The 23,112-nt window shown below is 33.4% G+C and overlaps 1 protein-coding gene and 1 long non-coding RNA gene across 2 annotated transcripts; one reads left to right on the top strand and one right to left on the bottom strand.

The window, feature by feature from the left end:
- Positions 1–1,635: 1,635 nt before the first annotated feature.
- LOC148802319 (uncharacterized) lies at positions 1,636–11,913 on the bottom strand. The gene is made up of 2 exons (XR_016082062.1): positions 11,186–11,913; positions 1,636–10,589 (listed from the first exon to the last, which is right to left on the bottom strand). It is a non-coding gene; the product is annotated as an uncharacterized LOC148802319 (long non-coding RNA).
- A 2,243-nt stretch (positions 11,914–14,156) lies between these two features.
- LOC104604193 (bZIP transcription factor 27-like) lies at positions 14,157–21,289 on the top strand. Its single transcript, XM_010268459.2, has 3 exons — positions 14,157–14,198; positions 19,240–19,982; positions 21,214–21,289. The coding sequence occupies exons 1-3, from the start codon at positions 14,157–14,159 to the stop codon at positions 21,287–21,289; spliced, it is 861 nt and encodes a 286-aa protein (XP_010266761.2).
- Positions 21,290–23,112: the final 1,823 nt, after the last annotated feature.

The raw sequence follows: 23,112 nt of genomic DNA on the forward strand, positions 1-23,112 counted from the left end.
GAAGTTGGTATCACTTCCTCTCTAGCCTCAGTGATGTGGCGTGACAATCTTGGTGTTACCCATGTGGTCGCAAATCCTGTGTTTCGTGCTCATACAAAATATATAGAAATTGACTGTCATTTTGACATTTTTTTTTTATGAATAGGTTGCACGTTGCACTCTCCAAGTTCATTTCATGTCTTCAGTGAATCAAGTAGCTGACATCTTCACTAAATCCCTAGGTGGCCTACACTTCTGGGGGGTGATAATGATAAGAAATGGTTCGACTGCCTAGTCCAATGCTGGGTCAGACGATTTTGGGTTTAAATCGGACACAGATCGATCAATTGGTCCAACCATTCGGTTCGGTCCAGTTTTCAAAACCATGGTAATTATCCTTTCACATAGTGCTCTCGGTTGAGATTGCAAAGTTTCATTCCTCTTAATCTTGGTTTATCTTATTCCCTACTCCCCTGAAATCCTCTAAAGGATGGGTTGAAGAGAAAAAGTTAATGAATCTCCCAATTCCCTCACAGAATACCTTACACTCTTATATCTTAATCCTTTATCTAGCTTGTTAGAGACCGATCATGAACCTAATGTGTGAATTATGGTTTTAAAAATTGAATCAGAAATGGAATCGTTTTGGTCATTGGTTCTTGGGTCAGATGGTCTGACCACCTGATTTGATGTCAAGTCATCAGATGGTTTTCGGGTCTAAAATCAGGCCCAAATCTATGATCGATTCCTGGATCAACTGGTCTGACCATCCGATCCGATTTAATTTTCAAACCATGGTGTGAACTGTGATGTCAAGTGAGAGAAAACAAATTTTCTACACTAGACCGACATGGGGTTGAAGTTGAACAACGATGGTTCAAACCCAATACTAATTAAAATAACTCATACGTAATTCAGAAATCCCACAACAATAGCACTACGTCACTATGGTGCTCACACCCAGACATAAATGTAAACAATAACTGGCACTACTCTTTACTAATATCTTTTATTCATGGTTTTCAAAATTGGACTGGACTGTACAATCAGACCAGAAAACCAGGAACCGGTCAGGTGACCTGTTCTGTTTTACCTCAGAACTGTTATTTTGTCAAAAACCGTTGATTTGGTCAGCAAACCACTGATTTGGGTAATTGAACCGTCTAAACATTCGAACTGTCCAATGATTTTGGCTGTTTTTTATTTTTTATTTTTTGTCAAAATGGGTCATCTGTTCGGTTTAAACGGTTAAACCATTCAACCCGGAAACTGGACTCCTGACCGGTTTATTATCTGATTCGATTTTAAAAACCTTGTTTTATGTAGAGGAGTAATGTGGGCACGTTGCGCCTACATGACCCACATTTGCGGGCTGCCTGCACTGTAGTGGGCCATTCCGTTTGGCACATGGGCCTAGCCGCCTAGGTAGGCAGTGCATGGCTCCAAATCCATCAAAGAGGAAGCGTGGCACGACCTAGGATATGAGCCAGACGGGCTTGTGCCATGTTGGGCCGGGCCACAAGCTTGATCATTTTTTGAGTTTTTACTAAGTATTTTCCACTTTTTTTTGCTAAGTAAAAATGACATATACTTTGAATAAAAATAAAACAAACGAAAAATACTTAACAAAAATAGAAAATAGACAACAAGTTGAGAAAATTTCAGAAATTTTATTCCATTTAAATTTATTGCATACAATTGATCAATATAAAATAATAAAATTAAATTGGAAAAAACTATAACTGAATTGGAATAAAATTAAAAACAAAAACTTACAGTGGCATTGAAAAAAACCACAAATAACTTTTAAATAAAATTGAAAAACAAGATCTACAATAATTTCAAAAATATGTACAATTATTAAATGTACAAAAAATATTGACTTCAATATTTTCTTGAACTTCAAGTTCCACGACCATGATCTCCTTGATCTTGATTTATAATTATTTGCATTATCTGCATCCGGTTAATCTTTCAAGTATATGTGCATCTACAGGCTTTTGTCATTCATACAACTTTTCATATTGTCCAATACCCTAATACTTGTATTAAAACAAGACTGATAGAATTGTACACACCATGGTGGGAATCATTGGATAATTTGTCCTATATTCTTTTTCACTAGTCTAAAATATCAAACTTATGCAATTCCTAAGAGGAAAGAAAATATATTAAATTAGCTTTGTAAATAAAAATGAAGTTCAACAAATGAACTTGTTGATGAAGTGGTAATTGATTGTTGCTTTTTTTATCTATTAATGACCAAACATTATCCAATCCACTATTAGAACTAGTGGTTCTATTAGTGGAGCTTGTACAAGTTCTTTCATGTCACAATGTTTGTGATTCATATATATTATACATTTCAAAGAATAAATTTTTAACTTCATCTTTTGTTGTTCCAAGAACACTTCACATATTATTATAATAAGATTCAAACAAAACATTTACACTATCTTTTCAATCATAAGATCTAATATTGCAGCTAAACAATATAAAGGAAAAATACTTTTCCAGTATTTTTAAATTTAACTACTATTACTTCAATGATATTTTTATATCTTAAATCATTTATATATTTTTCAAAACATTCACTAATTATATACAACTAATTAACTAAAACACAAGAGGTTGGGTAATAAATACCCAAAAATAAATTAGTTGCATCATAAAAATCTTGTAAAATTTTTTATACAAATTACAATTTCCAAATCTTCTTCACTTATAAAAAATCATAGGGCCATTTTCATTATAAAAATCTGTAAGACATTCTTTATAAGAAGTGCAACTATGTAACATAAAATATGTTGAATTACACCATGTTGAATATCTAATAAAAATCTTTTATATTTTATCCTATATTGTTGACATAAATATTTAAATTCTTATTTTCTTGTTTCAAAAGTTTTAATATACATAAGTCAATTTCTAAATTTGGAATTATGATGAGAAGTGATATTTAAAGCTTCTTTACACATAAAATTAAAATGGGACATGTACATCTAATATGTATAAATTTTCATTTAAAAAATGGTTTTAATTGAGATTTTAAAATATTTATAGAAGAATTATTATTAGCAACATTATCAAAACTAATAGAAAAGGCTTTATTTTCAATACAATAAATTGGTAAATTATTTAAAATACTTGCAATAATTGATGGCCCAGTATGTGACTATTCAAGTCTTGTAAAACTTAAAATTCTTTTTTTTTTGTGTAATATTCAAGAATCATCAATAAAATGCCCATTACACATATATAACTAATATTATATTTGGAAGTTCAAAAATCAGTTGTAAGAGCAATTCTAGAATTAATTAACTATAGTAACATTAATTTAGTTAGTTACTTAAATAAAATTAAAATAATTATTAATTATTGATATTGATAATATATATTTATTAATATAATAAAAATAATTTAACTAATAAAAGAAATAAGATAAACTAAAAACTATTATCAATTTAAATTTAAAATAAAACTAATACAAAACTATCTAACAACTATTAGTTTTATAAATAATTTTTACTAATTTAAAACCAACTTAAGTTCCACTAAAAATATAAAAACTTAATATAGTTAAAATTTAATAAGGATTAATAAAAACAAAAATTAATAAAAATATTAATTTTCAATATAGTTTAATCAATTTAAAATAAATTTAAATTCCATTTTAAAAATAAGGAAAATTATAAAAACCTCATTGGGTTCTCCCCTGTGTTTTGACCTTAACAAAAACTACATTCCCTATTGTTTGGAAAAAGGTGCAAATACCTTCCTTTCATCAACAATCCAAATAAAAAATGTTGATTTAATGCATTAATTTTACATCTAAAATTACTTTATCCAAGAAGAGTAAGGTGAATTACTCTTTGAAAGTTGTCTACCAAAATAAATTAATGGAGGGTAAAGTTGAAACTTTAAATTGTGTATGATAATGCCTTAACAATGATAAGTGTATTCTGGTAAGTTCAATGCCTTTGTTACTAAAAAACCAAGGGAAAGGATGTATTTACACTTTTTCTCAAAACTATAAGGGAGGCCTTTGTTAGAGTCAAACACAAAGGTGGTTTATAGAATTGTTATAAGAGGATTTTTTTATACTTTTACCTAACAATAATAATAAACTAATAAAAATAATAAATAATTAGCATTAATATAAAAAAAATAATACAAATTTATCTAAAGAATAGGCAATTGGCCACTCTCACTAAAGCACACTTTAGATTGTAATTGGATAAACTAGACATAACCCAAAATATAATACTTGAATTGGAATTAGATGAGCTCTGCTAGCTTAATTGGAAATGTCATAGGCCTCTCCTCAATTTTTCTTATAAATAAAGCTTGTGCTTCACACAGGTCTTGACTGGTAATTCCTTAGATCACCCTGTATGGGATATTTTGTCTTATTAATTTAGAAAAGAAATCCATTAACAAGAGATTACTTTATTTTGAACAGATGGCTAGGTTATTGGATCCCGCTTTATCCCATTGATAAAGTTGCTAATAGTCTAAGAAGAGACTTAGGGGTCATTTGATTGCACTTTCAGAGGTCTAAATCTGAAAATGTTGCTTTTCAGACCTCACACTTGTTTGTTTTTACCTCTTGAACTTGATTTGAATCTTATTTTCAAATCTGAAAGTAATAGAGCTTGAGCCAACTCTTAACACGTTTCAGAGCCAGTGCATAGTCTAAAATACCGTGACAATATTATGGAAAGTGCAATCAAACACCTGTCTTCTCGCGCGCTCACACTTGTTTGGTTTCTCTCTTCCTCTCTCCCTCTGTCTTCTTGCCACCACCGCTACAAGTGCGAGCCGTGCCATCTTGGCCTACGGGGCATCCCGAGCCATTCCTCCCTCCCCTATGGTAATTTGGAGGATTGGTTCGGCACGGGCCTGTGCCATGCCGTGAGCCGAGCTGGTCCATGGGTCGACCCTTGGGCTAGGCCAAGCCACGGACCGAACCAAGCTATTACAGGTCCATTTAAAAAAATTGGAAAAGTTGTTTAAATTTTTATTTCAATCGATTTTTTATGTATACAATTGTTTATATATACAATTAGACCTATTCATGGGCCAGAGTAGCCCAACGGCCCAGCCTGGCCTGACCCATTATTTTTTAGGCTCGGACAAAATTTCAGCCCGAGCCTAAGCCGATACTATTACATATATAAAAAAAATACTTATGTTATATAATATAATATAATATAATATATATGCTTCTTAAATTATTAATAAATATCAATTTACTATTAGGAAATATAGATTAGTTTATTAATCTATTAAATTATTACTAAATTAATATAATATTAGTTTATAAAAGTATATTGAAAATAAGACATTTTGTGTATAGATCGGGCTTCGGGCTTGAGCTTTGGGCTTTAAGGGTTGGTGCATATCTCAACTAGATCTAACTCAAAAGAAAATAGTTGCTTGAACCTGCAAATTTATAGATCTAATCGCGTTAGATTAAGTTATAAACAATTTATTAATTTTTATTATTCATTATTAAAATATTGTAATTATTAAATTACTGTATTTATTTAAAATACAGTAACTTTTGGAAATTATCATAAAATACTATTAATAATATAAATTGGACCTTTTTAATTATTTTCGGTAAATACCCTTATTAATATCAAATATTGTTAATTTTCAATATTTTTAATTAGTATTTTAATTATGTTTAGTTTTTTTAGAATTTTCCAGATTTTTAATTAATTGTTGGTATTTTTCATTATTTTTAATTAGTATAAAATACTGAATTTTATTGTCCACAATAATGGTCTCAACTCATAAAAATTATTATGAGTTCATTGTGCACAATAAAGGTCTCAGCTCATAAAAATTATTAATTAATTAAAAATGCATTAATACAAAGTTATCTAATAATATTATTAAAACTATCAATTAATATTTTTATATTTAATTTTTTTTATTTTTACTAATTGTTGGTATTTTTTCTGTTATTATTTAGTAATTTTTTCAATAAAATATTATTAATAAAATGGGTTCAGCATTTTAAATTTTCATTAATTTTTATCATTTTTAATGAGTTCATTATGCACAATAATATGCATTAAAATAAGAGGACTTGGAAAACCCAAAGGTCTCTCTCTAATACTGTGCAACTTTATTAATCTAATCAAGATAAGCAATGATTACTATTTTATATTTTTAAAACAAAAGAAAATAAGAAAAAAATGCAAAAAAAGAAGAAATAGATAAATAACTTCTCTCAAAGGAGAGACATAATATCTATATATATATATATCTATATATAGATATATATATATAGATATAGATAGATATATAGATAGAGAGAGAGAGAGAGAGAGAGAGAGAGAGAGAGAGAAAGAGATTCATGGGGAGATGTTCCCAATGTACAACTGTAGTTAGACAGGATAAGATATTCGAATTAGTGTTAAATAGCCCCTATCACAGCCAACCTAGACATCGTCAAGGCTCATGCTTATTGGAGGCAAATCCACATAGAAATTAATCAAATCCCAGAAAGGAGAATCAACTTGTAAGCAGATTTACCCAAACCAAAATAATTATGCTTCATTGGCTTTGATCAGATTAAAAAATTCATCTCCTCAGCCCCTTCCCACAAGATGTTTTCATACCAAGCTATTTGTTGTTTCAGAGAGAGAGAGAGAGAGAACTGATAACCATGAGAACTCCACATATGACAACTATCAATAGAACTAACATGTAGAAACCTACTAATAACAGAATACAAACTGATCGAATGGATCTAACTATTTGAACTTCTCATACATGGATGACATGGGGAAAAAGAATAAAATGACAATATGAAGAAAATAATATAATTGATATGGGGAAAATTTTGGAGAAGAAAAAGATAGCACACCCAAAGAAGTATCACCGGAAGGAAAAAAAAAAAAAAAGAAAATATAAGTTTATTTTACAAAAGCAAAAAACATGTTACGAAAATAAAGGAAGAGAAAAAAAAAAAAAACAACTTGGGTAAAGAAATAACAGATGACATTAACCTGATTCCCTCTCTAGAAAAACTTCCTCTTAGAAAAGTCTCTGTAAGTCCCCTATACCAAGATAAGGTCTCTTTAGATTGGCGTGGCCACACTCTATGATATTAACATTGACTCATCCTCCAATTACGACAAAATCCACTGTCTATTCTGGGTCCCAAAAATTACAGAGCCTATAGGGTCTGGGTTGGTTTTAGGTTCATGAATTTTTTTTGTCGGTTCAGGACTGGTTCTACCATGTTCCGACCCGTTGGCAGCCCTAAATTTACTTGACAAATACGTCTTTGTACAAGTTTAAATTATAATTCTCAAGACTGGTCCAAAGATAGAACCAATCCCTATCAGCGCTTTCTCTCTCCTATTGTTCAGAGAAAATTGTCTATTGGGGGCCAATAGTGGGAATCAAGGTTTTTAAAACCAAATTGGACACTGAACCGGTTAGGGGTCCAGTTTCTGGGTTGAATGGTCCAACTGTTCGAACTGAACAGATGGTCCGTTCTGATAAAAAATAAAAAAATGGCCAAAACCGTTGACAGTTTGTTAACCAAATCAACGATTTTTTAGCAAAATAATAGTTCTGGAGTAAAACAGAACCGATCACCTGACCAATTCCCAATTTTTCTGATCTGACCATCCGGGGAATGATACGTTCTTCGGTGCGCATGAGCTTTATTGGTTTGTCACCACCTATTGTAGGAGCAATGATACATGGGATTTACATCATGGTCATGAGAACTGTGTTAGAAAATCAAGTTTCGTGTAGTGAGAAAAGAACATTCTTATTGTAGTGACAAAGGGTGAGAAGCAGATCAAGTCTCTCCAACAAAGATGAACCTGATCTTGGATGGAAAAGCTCGGACAAAAAACATGGCTAGCTAGCTATCTAGTAAGCTACGGACTGATCATGTGTTATATATTAGAATAGATCAGAATAATAAGAAAAATTCAAGGCCATGTTTGCTCTTAGCTATATTAATAATATAGCTTAACCGTTCAGCACTAATTAGATCAAGATTTCCATGAAAAGACGCTTTAGTTTTACATACTTTGGTGATCAAATCCAGCATATACTCAACATTCTCAGAACACTAGCTCAAGCATAGGGATGGCAATGGGGTGGGTACGGGGAGTGCTTTGTAAATTCTAGATCCTATCCGCCTTCCTATACCTCCCAACCCTACCTATTCCGAAACCCGTAGTGGGTTAGTTTGAAAATCCAAACCCTCCCCAACCCTATCCTCCCCACATTCAAAGGTAGGCGAGTTGGGTTTAGAGCCTATATCTAATTTCCTATTATTTCGTATTTTATATAGCCACTAAATAAGTAAAATAACACAAACAAATAACAAAATTTTCAATAAATTGATAAAAATGTGTAAAAGCATATAAACTATCAATTATCATATCATTTCCATAAAATTCAAAATATTATTAAATTCAACACCTAATACATAAAGTTTTTATGCTTTTCAACAAAAATGCGGATTGGAGAGGGTTGGGTTTAGCCTAACACTTACCCTACCTGTACTCAAAACCTGTCCAAAGCCCATCTCCGCCTCAAAACCTGTCCAAAAAAAACACCCCAGCCCAATAGGAAGGGTATGTACCGAGTAGGGTAGAAATTGCCACCCCTAGCCAAAGCGTGATATTCAATTAATTGAGACATTGATGATACATGTTCTATGTTTTCTATGTTTCACTCCATGGACACCCTTATCATCTTATTAGGTAGGCTTTACAAGAACCTACCAAGTACACACCATAAAGACACGACTCACCCGCATTGAAATAATATTTGTCTTCCAAGGATGAAGAACCAGGTACATAGGTACATAGTATAGGTACATAGTAATGCAATTAAAAGTTACTATACAATCCAACCAAGAGGGTGTAAAAATACAAATATGTACAATATAAATATACTCCTTCGAAGGCTCAGTTTGGAAGCAGTACAAATGCAAATATGTACAGCATAAATACATACAAAATAATACAAAATATAAGACTTTGCACTCTATATATTTGCATTTATACTCCTTCCAAACTCGGCCTTAATTGCTATTTGTCATCACTACACTTTTTCCACATGGTAAAATACATAAAAAATTGCTTTGTTTAAAACATAACTAATGTAGTCTCTGCCAAACTAGTAGCAGTAGTAATATGTGCCAAGCATCTTCTAATGAAGCCAACTAAATGAGTAAAATTAAAGAGCATTAATTAGGTGAAAAAGAGAAAAAAAAACAATAATTTGATATTAATTATTTACAATGTTGCTAAAACTAGGTAGCTAGTGCCATCTGTCTCATTTTCAAATTCAATATATATACTCAATCTGCAAGTAGATGAAGGTGAACCAATTAGTGAAAAAGTTGGATATTCAAACATTGAAAATTATGGCAGTCCAACTCAATCATACCTACTTGGGATTTTCTACCCACAAGGATACTATCCACGAGACCTCATACGCACATCCTATCCTATCATGTATTGGGTTAATCTCCCATATTTATAAGTTATTCATAGAGATATTCCCAATGCACGGTGAATGTGCTTGTGAAGCACCCATCTGTGAGGAGCAGATCCTGTTCCTACGATCCACACCTACTCACACATTATTACATCTTTACATTAATAACACCTCACATATTTATATGTTACCATTCATGAGGAGATGTTCCCAACGTATAGCTGTAGTATCCTGTGGGTAGGAAATCTGGATTGAATCATATCATACCCTGCCTTTCTGATTATCTTTATTTTTTTAAATAAAAACCCACAAAATTCTCAAGGGGTTGAGAAGAAAAAGAGGCAATAGAGATAGTAGAGGTGAATGAATTTAATACATTAGTTTATAATCTCTATGGTACAAAATCATGTATGACAGTACTACTACAATGAAACGCATGCACCTCAAGCTTTTAAATGTGGACTTGTGGTTTTGAGTTGCATCAAATGATCAATATGTAGTCTACATGAGATAGAACATCATAACATTATGCAATAACAGGGTGCAACATTACAAAGCCATGAGTGCAACATTTACAGTTCAGGATGCACTTCAGGATACCTGCAGCTCTAGCACTATTGAGTTTTTGTACATTTGTAAAACCATAAAACTATAGAGTAATAGAGATGCTGGTTAGAGTGTTTAAACATGGATTGCATTGTGTTTTTAGATATAGTTCCATTGATCAATAGTCTCCATTGGCCAAACTAATACAGTACCAATCACTTGATTTACCATACAAAAATTTAAGAAATGTATGGAAATGAAATATATCCAAGAAAATTGCACATGTAAAATATGACTGGTACAAGAAATAATTTATTGAAATAAAAATATATTTATTTTATTTCAATAAAATAATATACACATATTTCGATACTACAAGGGAATTAACAAGGACTATATCAAAAGATGTATAACAAATAAAAAAGTAAGAGCCAATTGATAAACAAAATTAAAAAAGAAAAGCAACAAGTACTTTATCCAGCAAGCTTTAACTCTTGTACCTCTAAACTTTCAGAGAAGCCTAAATTTGATTAAGAGCTTATACATGCCAACAACACCCAAGGCCTGTAAACCTAAATCAAAACCAGAGGGGAAAACAAATTACAGAAAAAGTATTTTAAGCATTCCAAATAAAAATCAACAAGAATGGAAAACATATTTATTTGATTATTCTTCTGACAGATAAAACCACTCAACATAAGTTATTGCTTGTTGAAACTTTGGATTAGAAGATCTGAACTTCCTTAATTTGTAATGCCAAAGTCTCCTATTTTATTTTGAAAAATGGAAAGCTAGCTTAAACTTCTCCAGGGACTCACATATAGTAACCATGAACAACAACAAGAAAAAGACAAAGTGGTCATGGAAAAACCCTATAAATTAACTTAGTTTCAGAACAAAAGGGAAGCTCAGAATAGAATTCAACAACACAAAGTTTCATGCCTGAGAACAAAACAAGCTCAGAATAGAATCAAACTGCTGAGAGAAGGATGCTGAGAAGTAGATCAGTAATTCAGTTTCATCAGTAATTCAACCAACTGTGCATTTATAAAGGGAACGATATCATCTCTATCTCTTTCTTTTGATGAGGATAGTTGGTGCTAGAAAATGTTAAATCTGTTATACCAAGAAGTACTATGTGAGCATATCCATCAGAGCAAGAGTTCACCTGGTTGTTCTTCATCAAATGGAAAGCCTGGTGTGAGGAATGAAGCCTGATCCGAGATCAGTCCATCAAGGTGTAGGAAACCCATGATAATGAAAACAAGAAAAAGAAATCAAGACAAGTGATGGATGAAATGGAAGGATCTTGGATCAAACCTCATTCCAGACACCTTCTTTCCTTCAACAGCTCTCTCTCTCTCTCTCTCTCTCTTCTCTCTCATGATTCAACAATCAAACCTAAAAGTCTGCAGTCACTCAAGTTACTACTCCAGGAGGGTTGATGATGGGATTAGGCTGATGGGAGGAGTAATAATAATGTAGAAAAGCACATGAGAGACAGGTCATTTGGTGCATAAATTAATGAAAAGCCGGTGGGTTTTGGGGGTGATTTTGTCTTGTTCTAAAGCTTTTTTATGGGAATAGGTGGTGCCAAGGCTTTTACAGGCTATCTCTGAGTAAAAGAGCACTGAAAAAAACGAGGAGAGTCAAGGAAGTATGGGAGGGAGACATGGGCCTACCCCAGAGTACAATTTAATATGATAAAGGTGAGGCCAAATAAAGCTATCAACCACAACCATTTCTCTATCCAGGTGAAAAGAAAAAGGCCACCGCCCAAATCGAAGCATGATATCAGCATCCTCTCGTTAGAGAAAGAGAGAGAGAGAATCCGTTTAGGCTTGGATTGAATTAATAGTTACAGACTTACAGTTGTGTTGTGACATATACATGTAGTAATATAGGAACAATTTCTTTTTTTTTTTTTTCAAATAGGTAATCATAATTAATGAACTAAGTATTGGCAACCGAATCTTTGTGGGAATCCTTGTCAAGCTGAGTCTTTTGTGGGATTTGATTTCCTGAGAAGAGTCGATCAATATCTTCAGAAGATTTCTCTAAATCCAGACTTTCCTCAACGGGATCTGACCAAAAAAAGTAATGGGAGAATCCTCAAATTTCACTTCATATATATACTAGAATTTCTTTTCATTTGTGAATGAGAGAGTGAACAAGTGTAGGGTGGCAAAATGAGTTAACTGACCATACCATACAAATTAACTAATATTCCGATAATGGGGCCGGGCATAAAACTGGAGAAGGGAGAGGTTTACGGGTTAGAGGTTTAACCGGGATTAAACCATGATGATGTGGTATATATAATGGCAATTTCCTTAATTTTTAAAATAAATGATTAGGGTTTAAGTCATTTAATTTACATTTTTTTAAATATATGTGTAATAAAGTAATATGTATAGTAAAGAGTCATTAATTAATATAAGTTAGGAGGTGGATTAATGGTAATTAAGCAATATATAAAAGTAAGAGGTTATAGGTTTGAATCTTGTTGAGCATATTTTAAACTTTTTATTAGTTAAAGACCTAGACATTTTCATGAAACTGAAACCGGTTTATCGATTTTCCAATTAAACTGGCCGGTCAACCGATTTTCACTGATTTTTTAATCAAAACGGTTATTGGGGTATGACCAAATCGGCCAAAGTTTCGAATCACGGTTCAACTAATCTGACCAACCGTCTGGCCCGGGATTTGGCCAAAAAAATTAAAGTAATGAAAGAATCATAAATTCAGCTCATAATCTAGATTTTCTTTTCATTTAAATGAGAGAGTGAATAAGTGTATGGTGGCAAACTGACCACACCATCCCAGAGAGAGGGAGGGAGAGGGTCGGATGGCGTTGTACGGCTGTACCCATCAGCCAATCAGCCACAGATTGATTGTTTAATTTCCAAGAAATTAAAATCCTGGGGTTTTTTTTACAAGAGCAAATCAGCCCCCCACAACGTCTCAGAGCATATCCTTACCATGTATCGGGAACATCTCTCAATGATGATACCAGAAATGATGATGTCATCATCGGAAGATGTTTATAATACAATTGTGGGGATTAATCTGGTGGGACTGATTTGAAATCTTTATTTCTTTTACCTTTTACAACTTTTTTTTCTTCTTTCTCTCTCTCTACCCTCTTTTCCCTATTTTGGAGGCTTTTAATCTCACTTAAGCATTAATTCTTCCTTTCTTCTATTCCAAGAAGAAAAAAACAAAGGAGCTGAAAAGAAAAAGGAAATTTTAGAAAAATCATGATCATTACGCACATGATTATGACCCATCCTTTCTCTTCTTATTGGCCCAAACAGAGATGGAAAGATTCATGGCTCCATTTCCGTAGCAGTTAGTGGCCATTTCTCTTTCCTTTGCCCCCCCCCCCCCCCCACCTCCACCTCCACCCCCACCCACCCACCCACTTTTTGGTTCTGTTGGGAGACATGTACAATTGGTCTCCACGTGGGTCCCATGATTTCTGATCCATTGCTTTTGATTCCTTGAGGAATTTACATCTGCACCCCACAGAGGGCGCCTCACAAGTGGCCCGCAGCACATCCCGACTGTGTATTGGGATCATCTCCCAATCGCAATTACGGGAGATATTCCCACTGCATGGTTGAGATCATGGTTCAAAGTACCGATCAAAGGTGCATTGATACTTTGATACATGCGGAAACATGGTTTTTTTAGGTTTTTTTCTTTCAAAATTTAGTTTTTAGAGAGTTAAATACATGTATTTTTTATTAAAAAAGAGTAAGGTCTCAAAACACCTATAAACAGATGTATCGAAACCCAAAAGATACGATACAATATGTTCAATACGAGATATGTCATATCGAAATTTTGAACCTTGGTTGAGATGTATTGTGGGGCGCCCTCTGTGGGATGCAAACGTGAACTCTTTTGTGACGTTGACATGTATTGGGGTTCACTTCACATGAGTCCTACGTCATACCCATCCAAAAAGGTCCTCTCGATATCTCCCATGCAGGCATGTTTTGCAGCTTTTGTTACTTTCACATTTCATTTGTTACTGACTTACTGTGCCATGCCCAAAAACCGGTCCTACTGTGAATTGGTTCCCCCCAAAACCAGTCCGACAAGGGGGTCCCTTGGCTTCTTCCGTATAAATGGACATAGGCTTGTTGGTCAAGTCACCTTACAAATTAAAGGTAATTAGGGTTTACTAAATTATTAATTAGGGTAAATTGCTGATACCTCCCCTAAAGTTTTTGACCATTGCAATCGCCTCCAGCGAACTTTGGTAATTGCAATCATTTTTCATGGACTTTTCAACACAATTGCAAGTAGACCGCCTATGTTAGAATTATCTAATAAGAGGTATGAAAGTGTCCAAAATACCCATGTGGATACTATTAAGGCTGGTTTTACAGAGAAAAAACAATACGGACATTATAAACACCAAAATAAAAAGAGAATTTAAAGTTCCAGCTTTACCTTTGAGTGATTGATATGAAAGCACAATTGGAAAATAATTCAATTTCAGAAAAGAGATTGGAAGGGTTTGGGCTAGCGGTTCATATGAAGAGAAAATATAAAAAATAAACATTTTGGTCAAAAATAACTATATGGATATTTTGGGCATTTTCATGTCTCATTCCCATCCCCGCTAACGAGGACAAAGTTATCCCCATCCCCGTGGGGATTCAAACATATTCAACCATATTTTTAAAACATTAATATATAAGCATATATGTACATATATACATATATATTGGTGGGGATCCCGCGGGCGGGGATCGGGGTTCCCACGGGGCGGGGAATGCTCTCTCCGTGAAAATTTCCCCATCCCCATCCCCGCCCCATTTGGGGTGGATCCCCACGGAGATCGGGGAAATGGGGAAAATTGCCATCCCTACACTCAACTATGTTAATATATATACATATATATTAGGGGAGGTGATTGCAATTACCCAACTTCAGGGAAGGTTTAAGCAACAACCAGAAACTTCAGGGAGATTTCAGTAATTTACCCTATTAATTACATTTTAGATGATGGTGATTAGATCTCATTGAATGGAATGATAGAACCAAATGCATGTTACTACTTGAGAGAGAGAGAGAGAGAGAGAGAGAGAGGATTTTAATGGTTTAATTATTTGTGTAATCTCAGCATTTTGATGGTAATTAGATCTATTGAATGGTGGAACCAAATGTGAAGGAATTTCTACTTGAGAAAGAGTCTAGACTACTCCATGTGGGTAAAAGAGATATAGGTAGCTGAAATATAAAGAATGGAGAATGACCATTCAGCCCAGGGTCAGAATTTATAGGCCCAAAGTACAGTTGGGGTAGGTGCCAGCTCAGAATTGATGCCAATTCATGGGCCCGTATGGGTGCATAAAATGTGGGTTTTTGACCTTTTGAATATTTATAGATTTGCAGGGTCATTCAGAAATCTACATTAGGCCTGCCCTTACTTTTCCGTAAAAAATATCAACCTCCTAAAGAAAAAGACAACTCATTGCACAAGGCTACTGCCAATGCAGGGTTTGGGGAGAACAGATGTACGCAGCCTTACCCCTATATAGAGAGACTGTTTCCAAAATTTAAGCTATAATCATCCAAATTATGTGTATATCGGCACCATAATTTGGATACTATTAGTTTATAAACTGTTAAGCACATATTAATGTTTAACTTAGCAAAAAGATGTTGGATTTGGATCTGATATTAGTGGATTTGAAGTCATGATTAATACTTGGATTCAAAGATTATATATATTATTATAGAAGGAAGACAATCACATGGTTTTTCCTATGTTTTTTTTATATTTTTCAAAATTTCTTAAAATTTAATTCACACATGAGATCAAGTGTGTGTGTCCCATCTCCATCTCCTTTTTCATATATTTGTTTTTCTCTCTATCTTTTTGCACTATATGACCAGTCACCATAGTACACCTCTCTCCTGACTTTGTATTCCCAAAACTCCTTTTTTATCTGTTCCTATTCATTTGATGTGAATTTTGATGACTCGATGAGATTTCTTACACCATACATGGGATCAACCTCATTAACCATTTACTGAAGATTTTGAAAATCATACTATTCTGGACCCATCAAATGACCTTGTTGATGAATCAAGTACTTTAACCATCCAATCAGTCATCTAATCAAGGACTCTGATGTAGGAAATGGTGTACTATTGGGTATTATTTTGGTTCAAACATATAACAACTGACTCGGGGATTCCATATGAAAGACAAAAGACAGGACTAAGACTAAAATCTATGTGATCAGATGCCCTTAGATCATCAAATTGGTGTTTCATTGGTAGAGTTTTCAAACAATTAAGTTTGAATCAGCCTTTTGGCCACTTCAAATTATTTGCTATAAAAGCACACATTTTGGTTAAGAATCTAAACTCTTAAGTGTATTTTATGCTACAACACACCTTACACTATTTCTTAAGTGTATTTTGGTTAAGAATCTAAATCTTTGTGTATTTTGGTAAAGAATCTCTTCTATTACTATTATTTTCTTCTGATTAAATAGCAATTTTGTTGCTATTTTTCTTTCTTCTCATTGGCCCACCATTAAGTGTATTTTATGCTACAACACACCTTACACTTCGGCTTGTTCTTCTCTTCTCAATCATTTCTTGAATTGGTTGCTTATTCAGATGCTGAACTGAACTAATTGCACAACTGATAGGTGTTCTATTGGTGGCTATGTTCTGTCTTGAGCAACAATACTATCTCACATGGAGATGAGGAGCTCTAGAAAGCAGCCTACTATTGCAAGATCCAATACTGAATTTTAATTTTGTTTCTTGGTTCTTGTTACAATTGAGTTATTACTTTGGGTTTTCTACCCACTTAACTGATCCAATTTTTAATAAGTTTCCATCTTGCTCCATTGCATGGTGTGATAACATATATAGGTGCAACTTATCTTGCTACTCATCAAGTGTTCCATGCTCGCACCAATCTTGTGGAGGTTGATTTTCACTTCCTCCTATAGGATCACATTCTCAAAACATCTTTATAATAAGTTCAGTATCTCTCAGCTATTAATCAACTTTCTGATGTCCTACCAAAGCTGTTGTTTAATCACAAAATTGAACATTTATGGTCCCCCAGTGTTTTCAATCCATTGTTGACCTGGCTGATTGAATCGCTCAAACCGTTGCCCAGTCAAAATTTCAGGTCTGGTTTTAGTAAAACCTAGTGGATGGTCAAAAATCATCCAACTCGGACGGTAGACCGTTGACCCATTTGACCCAATGAATGGGTCATGGGTTGCACACTAAATGTTTATGCAAAATTCAGGAGGCCATCACTTTGCACTTCGATGTCCAATTGAGGTGATTTTTTTTTTTTGGGTAACTTTTCAATATCTATGCATCCCAAGGCACCATAGGCGTCTTGCCCCGCTATCTCCATTTTTTGCCTCAAATTGCAATTTTTAATATTTTTTTACAAATATTAAATTTAAAACTAGTGGTGGAAAATGGGTGGATTGGGTAAGGGTTGAATACCAACCCACACATATTGACCCACCAACCCACCATGACCCATCACCAATCCTTGTTAATGGGTCATAACCCACCTTGACACTCACCCACCCATATTGACCCAATTACCCATCCATATTAACCATTATCCACCCTCACTCATATTGGCCCATTTAGCCTTTCCTATAAATGCAGATTTTTTAAATGTATTTTAGCCAAAAAATTACATAAAAATACAGAAATTAATAAAAATTTCATATATATACACACACCAAAAAAAGTAGAATTGCAAATACATTTGAGCCAAAAATCAGAAAATGCAAAGTAAACTACAAAAATTAATAGAGAATTGTAAAAAATATAGAAATGCACAAAATGTAAAAACACAAAAGCATAGAAAATGCAGAAATTTTTTGTAAAAAATTATATAAAAATTGTAGAAAATGCAAATTGGGAGAAGAGGAGAATGTTCTTCCACTAAGGCTGCATTTGGAGACGATGCAAATGGAGTGTAAATCCTGGTTTTGGATAAATTTACACTCTGGTTCACTTTTGCCTGTGTTTGGCAACATTACACTTTTGTATTGCCAAATGACAGACCAATGCATATTTACATTGATAATAAGATGTAAAAGTACATCAATAAAAAAGAAGTAAGTTTGCATTCAAGTGGGCTTTTGATAAAAAAAAAAGCATATGCTTTATTGGAATTCGTGTTTGCATCCATTACAGCTAAACTAACCCAACTTTGGTAAGAAGGTAAGCTTGTCAATGCAAAACTAACCCAACTTTGCAATTTATATGAACCATTTTACACTCTTCATATTTGCATCCTTTCCAAATGCAGCCTTAAGCAAAAAATCCACTGTCAAAAAGCCTTAGTTATAGAGATTGAACAAAAGGCCTTAGGCCCCGTTTGATGATTAAGTACTTGTTTCACAAGTACTCCTTAGAAGTACTTATTTTAACAACCACTTAAGGTCGTTTGGTAACCCACTTTTTAAATCACTTATTATGTTTTTAAGCACTTATTGGGGTGAGAATGTTTGGTAAGCTACGTTCCCCATAAGTGCTTATATTGACACAAATGACAATTTTAACCCTCACTTCACTCATTTTCAACATCATTATTTGCATAAAAAATAATTCAAACAATGTAAAAAATATACAAAAATGAAGAAAAAACAGGGGAGTTTCAAGTTAGAAAAAAAACCAAGAAGAATGATACATTTCTTCATTAGAAACTGCTCATATTTGTCACTAATTTACCCACTTTTTTGAATTTTTTTGGGGTATCTTCTTTCCTTGTTTCTCGGTTCCAATTGAAGTTTTTCGAGCTTCAATTCCAATTTCTTTTTCTGAGTACCAGTATTTCATCCCCTTTTTTCATCTGCTTTTGACAATAGAATAGTTTTTCCTCCTTTATGGATTTTTGGGTGTATCATTTTCATCTCTGTATCAAGAAACTAATTGAATCTCGACAAACCGATACATCTCCTCATGTTCTTCTTCTTCTTCCTCTGCAAAAATATCTGCTTTGAAATGGAGTTCGATTAATTTTACGTTTTAATTACCTGGAGTTCGGCAATACCATGCACAATAAAAAAAAAAGGAAAAAGAAAAGTCGCTAGTAACAATCACATACACAGGCACAGTCTATAACTCTTTCCATTTTACAATTGCAATTTCAGACTGATGAACTGATCCATCATCATCTATATATGCTCTATATAGATACAATCACCTTCCACTCTTTTCCTTTACCAATACTCATTCACCGTCACCGGGCAATCATCATCGTCAGGTGGCGAAGACACCAGAAATCTCAATAGTAAATACACCAATAGAGTCTCTTCTTCGTCCTCAAAATTGTCATCTTCATCTTCATCTCTCTCCCCCTTTTCACCTTCAACCCACCTCCCAACCCCTACAAGGAGAACCATGGAAGAAGTATGGAAAGACATCAACCTCACTTCTCTCAATGACCACCATGCAGCTGTAGCTGCCACTGGCACCAGAGAATCAACCCTTCCCAAAGTCTCCAACACTGATACTACCAACTTCCGTGGTATGATTTTTCAAGACTTCCTTGCTCGACCCTTCAACACTATTGATCCACCAACAAGCATTGTCTCCGTTAATCCCACAACTTCTTCTGATGTCACTACCTTCACTTCTCCACCACCACGGCCCCCTACTGTCTTAAGTTTGAATTCGGGCCCAGAATTTCATTATCTTGACAACACCGATTCGTTGAGGCCACACTTGCAATTATATGGCTCTGGCAATGCAACTGCTACACCCTTGTTTCTTCCTTCCTTGAATGCTCCTTTTGACTCTTTCGGTTCTTCTTCGGCCTTTTCTCCATTTTGCCAAAAAAGGGTTCCGGACACTAATGAAAATTCTGGAGATCGATGGCAAAAGCGCATGCTCAAGAATCGAGAATCTGCTGCTCGGTCTAGAGCCAGAAAGCAAGAATTTATTTTTTCAATCTCCTCCTCTCAATCTACTTTGTTATTTGTCTCAAGGTAAGAGACAATCAACAGTAGCTTCAATTTGAAACCCAGATCTCCCACCCTACAACGGTGGGCTTAAAAAATAGGGAAAATGATGCTTAAACAATGTCAAAACAATACCCTTGTGTGGGGGCATTTTGGGTATTAAAAGAAAATAATAGGGACTAGTTCCTCCCATTTTTTTAGAGAAGTACATCTTCAAGAAGTACTTAAAAAAAGCCAACTTGAAGTCACTTTTTCAAAGTACTTCTTTCCCATTTTTTCACCAAACACCCATAAGTACTTAAAAACCACTTAATGTGTGGCCCCATGTCCTAAAAGAAGTACTTTTAAGTGTTCTCAAACACTACCTTAATTTTATATCCATATATAATTATTTTTTGCAATCATTGAATAATGAACATAGGGAAAACAAGAAATTGTGGAAAATTATGGAGAAACTAGAAAAGAATCAAATAAGAATGGACAAATTAGCAAACTAAAGGCAAGGATCATCATTGGTACAAAGGCGTTCATCGAGCATTAGGTGTGATTGGTGAACAGAGGTGGAAGAGGAGAACAGAGGGAGCATCGGTGATGATTGGTGAAGCTTCAGACTTGCAAACCCTAATTCCTTGTCTTCTCAACAAATTGGTGTTAGGAGATAGATTCAATCTTCTCTTAGTTAGAGTAGAAGAGCATGTTGGACTTTTAGAGTAGCATGCCAACATTTGAGGGGGTGGAAGAGGAGAACAAAGGGCGGCGACTGAGTGAAGCTTTGAGCATCCAAACCCTAACCATTTGCAACTTCAATCCTTCATCAATCCCTAACTAACATAGATGATGAGAAGAGAGGAGAAGAAAGGTAGCGATCGAGTGAAGCTTCAAGCTTCACCTACCTTAGAACTAATGAAGGTGAAAGGTTAGAGAGAAAACTTCAAGCCCTAGACATTTGAGAATGGCGAAGTGGTTGAGAAACATTCAAATTTTAGAAGTTTCAAACCCTAAACAGACTATAGGTCCTCCGATGAAAGTATGAAACCTCAACCCAACCCACCCTGACCCTAATGGGTCATTCGACCCATCTTGACTCGTTGTTGTAATGGGTGGGTATACGTGTGGAACTTTTCTTGTCTAAAATACTCATATTTGTGTATTTAGTCCATCTCCAATTATGAGGATTGAAAATGTAATTTCAATTAATACTTTTCACATCATTTAATCCCCTTTCATTGAGTCTTATATTTAAGGTATTAACTCCCATTCTTTCTTTTAGATCATATATTTAAGTTATCTTTTCACCAATAAATGCTACTAATTATATCTATGTCCAATAATTTTAACAATATAAATACATATATTTTAAAACATACTCAATAACAAAACCATTCTTTATCCAAGTGATGACTAAGCAATTCAACCATTCATATCAAAATGGTCAACCCATGAAGTCATAGTCAAATAATAAAATTTTTAAATAGAACTAAATATAGAAAATTACAAAAGTTAGAAAAAACTAGACGCATTTATAATAATTTTCTTAATCAAAATAAAAAATAACTGTAATAAACAAGAAGTATTTTTAGGGGTTTTTATTGCTCACTCCATCTCAGAATTCATAATATAATCACAATAAGATCATATAGTTTGGGTTAATATCATGGGGGGAAGAAGCCAAATTCACCGGGGGGATGGTGTATATAGGGGGAGCTAGGCATAAATATATTGGGAAAAAATTGACCAATTCTGTGGTGGATTGAATCGTAAAAATCCCTTATTTTTATTAATGATGAAAATGAAATACATATATAATTAAAAACTAACAAAAAATGAAATTATTTTCCTATTTGGTAGAGATCAATAATTCAACTTTTGGGTCAAATGTGTCAGCATTTAATATCATAATTAAATAATAAAATATAAAACACAAAAAATGAAAAAAATACATAAATTTTACAAAAAAGAAAACATTTAGAAACATGTATAATATCATATTAAACAAGAAAGTATACATAACATAATTATTTTTACACAGAGAAATAAAAAAATTATAAAATTTTTTGAACACATTTGTAATTATATATTTACACTACTATTAAAAATATGAATAAGATTGTGCAACTTTCTTTTGACTAAAATATCCATTTTTTTAATTTAATCCCTATTTAATTGTGAGGTTTAAAATGTAATTTGAACTACTACTTTTTAACTCATTCAACTCTCTCTCTCTCTTTAAAGCTTAGATTTTTTTATGAATGAACAAAAAAACGATACACTAAGAAGATAAAAAATTACAAAAAGAAGAGTCTAGCAAAGTAGTTAGGCCTGTCAATGATACCTAAACCTTTGCAGCCCACTATGGGGTGTTTACATAATCGGATTCAAATTTTGCAATTTACATCTAATTAACATTGAAAACAAAAAATATAAAAAAAAATACATGAATTTTATAGAAAATTTAGGATACATTGTTACTATCATTATCATCTAGAATTACCATGTGCAAAGAACGTGCACATTTTCATCAAAAGCTTGTTGTAAAAAACATTTGAATACATCTCTAATATTCTATATTCATTATATTAAACAAAAATAAGTATGACAAATATGAATAACTTTTACAGACATAGAAATATAAAAAATATTGTAAAAAATTTTGGAAACATAATATTTTCTATCATCATCATAAAAAATTGCCACACATATATAATTTATGCATTGCTAACATGGTACACCCATTCAACCCGGATGGTCAAACCAGTGACACGCAACCCAGAGGCAAAAATGAATCGGCCTCAGGTCAGTTTTTAAAACATTGGTCCAATCTTCATGTCCTCTCTAAACAATTTTGCTTGAGGCGGTACCTAATAAATCAAGCAACACCCAGCGTATTGAATCGTATTAATTACAATCGTATTTAACAATTTTGTTAAATTTATCATTTGTATCTTTCCTAATCTCAATATATTTTTGGAAATATTGATTACTGTATTGAATCGTATTAATTACAATTGGTTACCATATTAATTATTGGTTAACCGTATTTATGAAAAAATAGTAGACATTATTTATTAACAAATACATTAAGAGTATTTATTAATAAATACCATTT

Source organism: Nelumbo nucifera, chromosome 2 (assembly GCF_055504915.1).
Source record: "Nelumbo nucifera cultivar China Antique chromosome 2, China Antique-T2T, whole genome shotgun sequence".
NCBI lineage: Eukaryota > Viridiplantae > Streptophyta > Magnoliopsida > Proteales > Nelumbonaceae > Nelumbo > Nelumbo nucifera.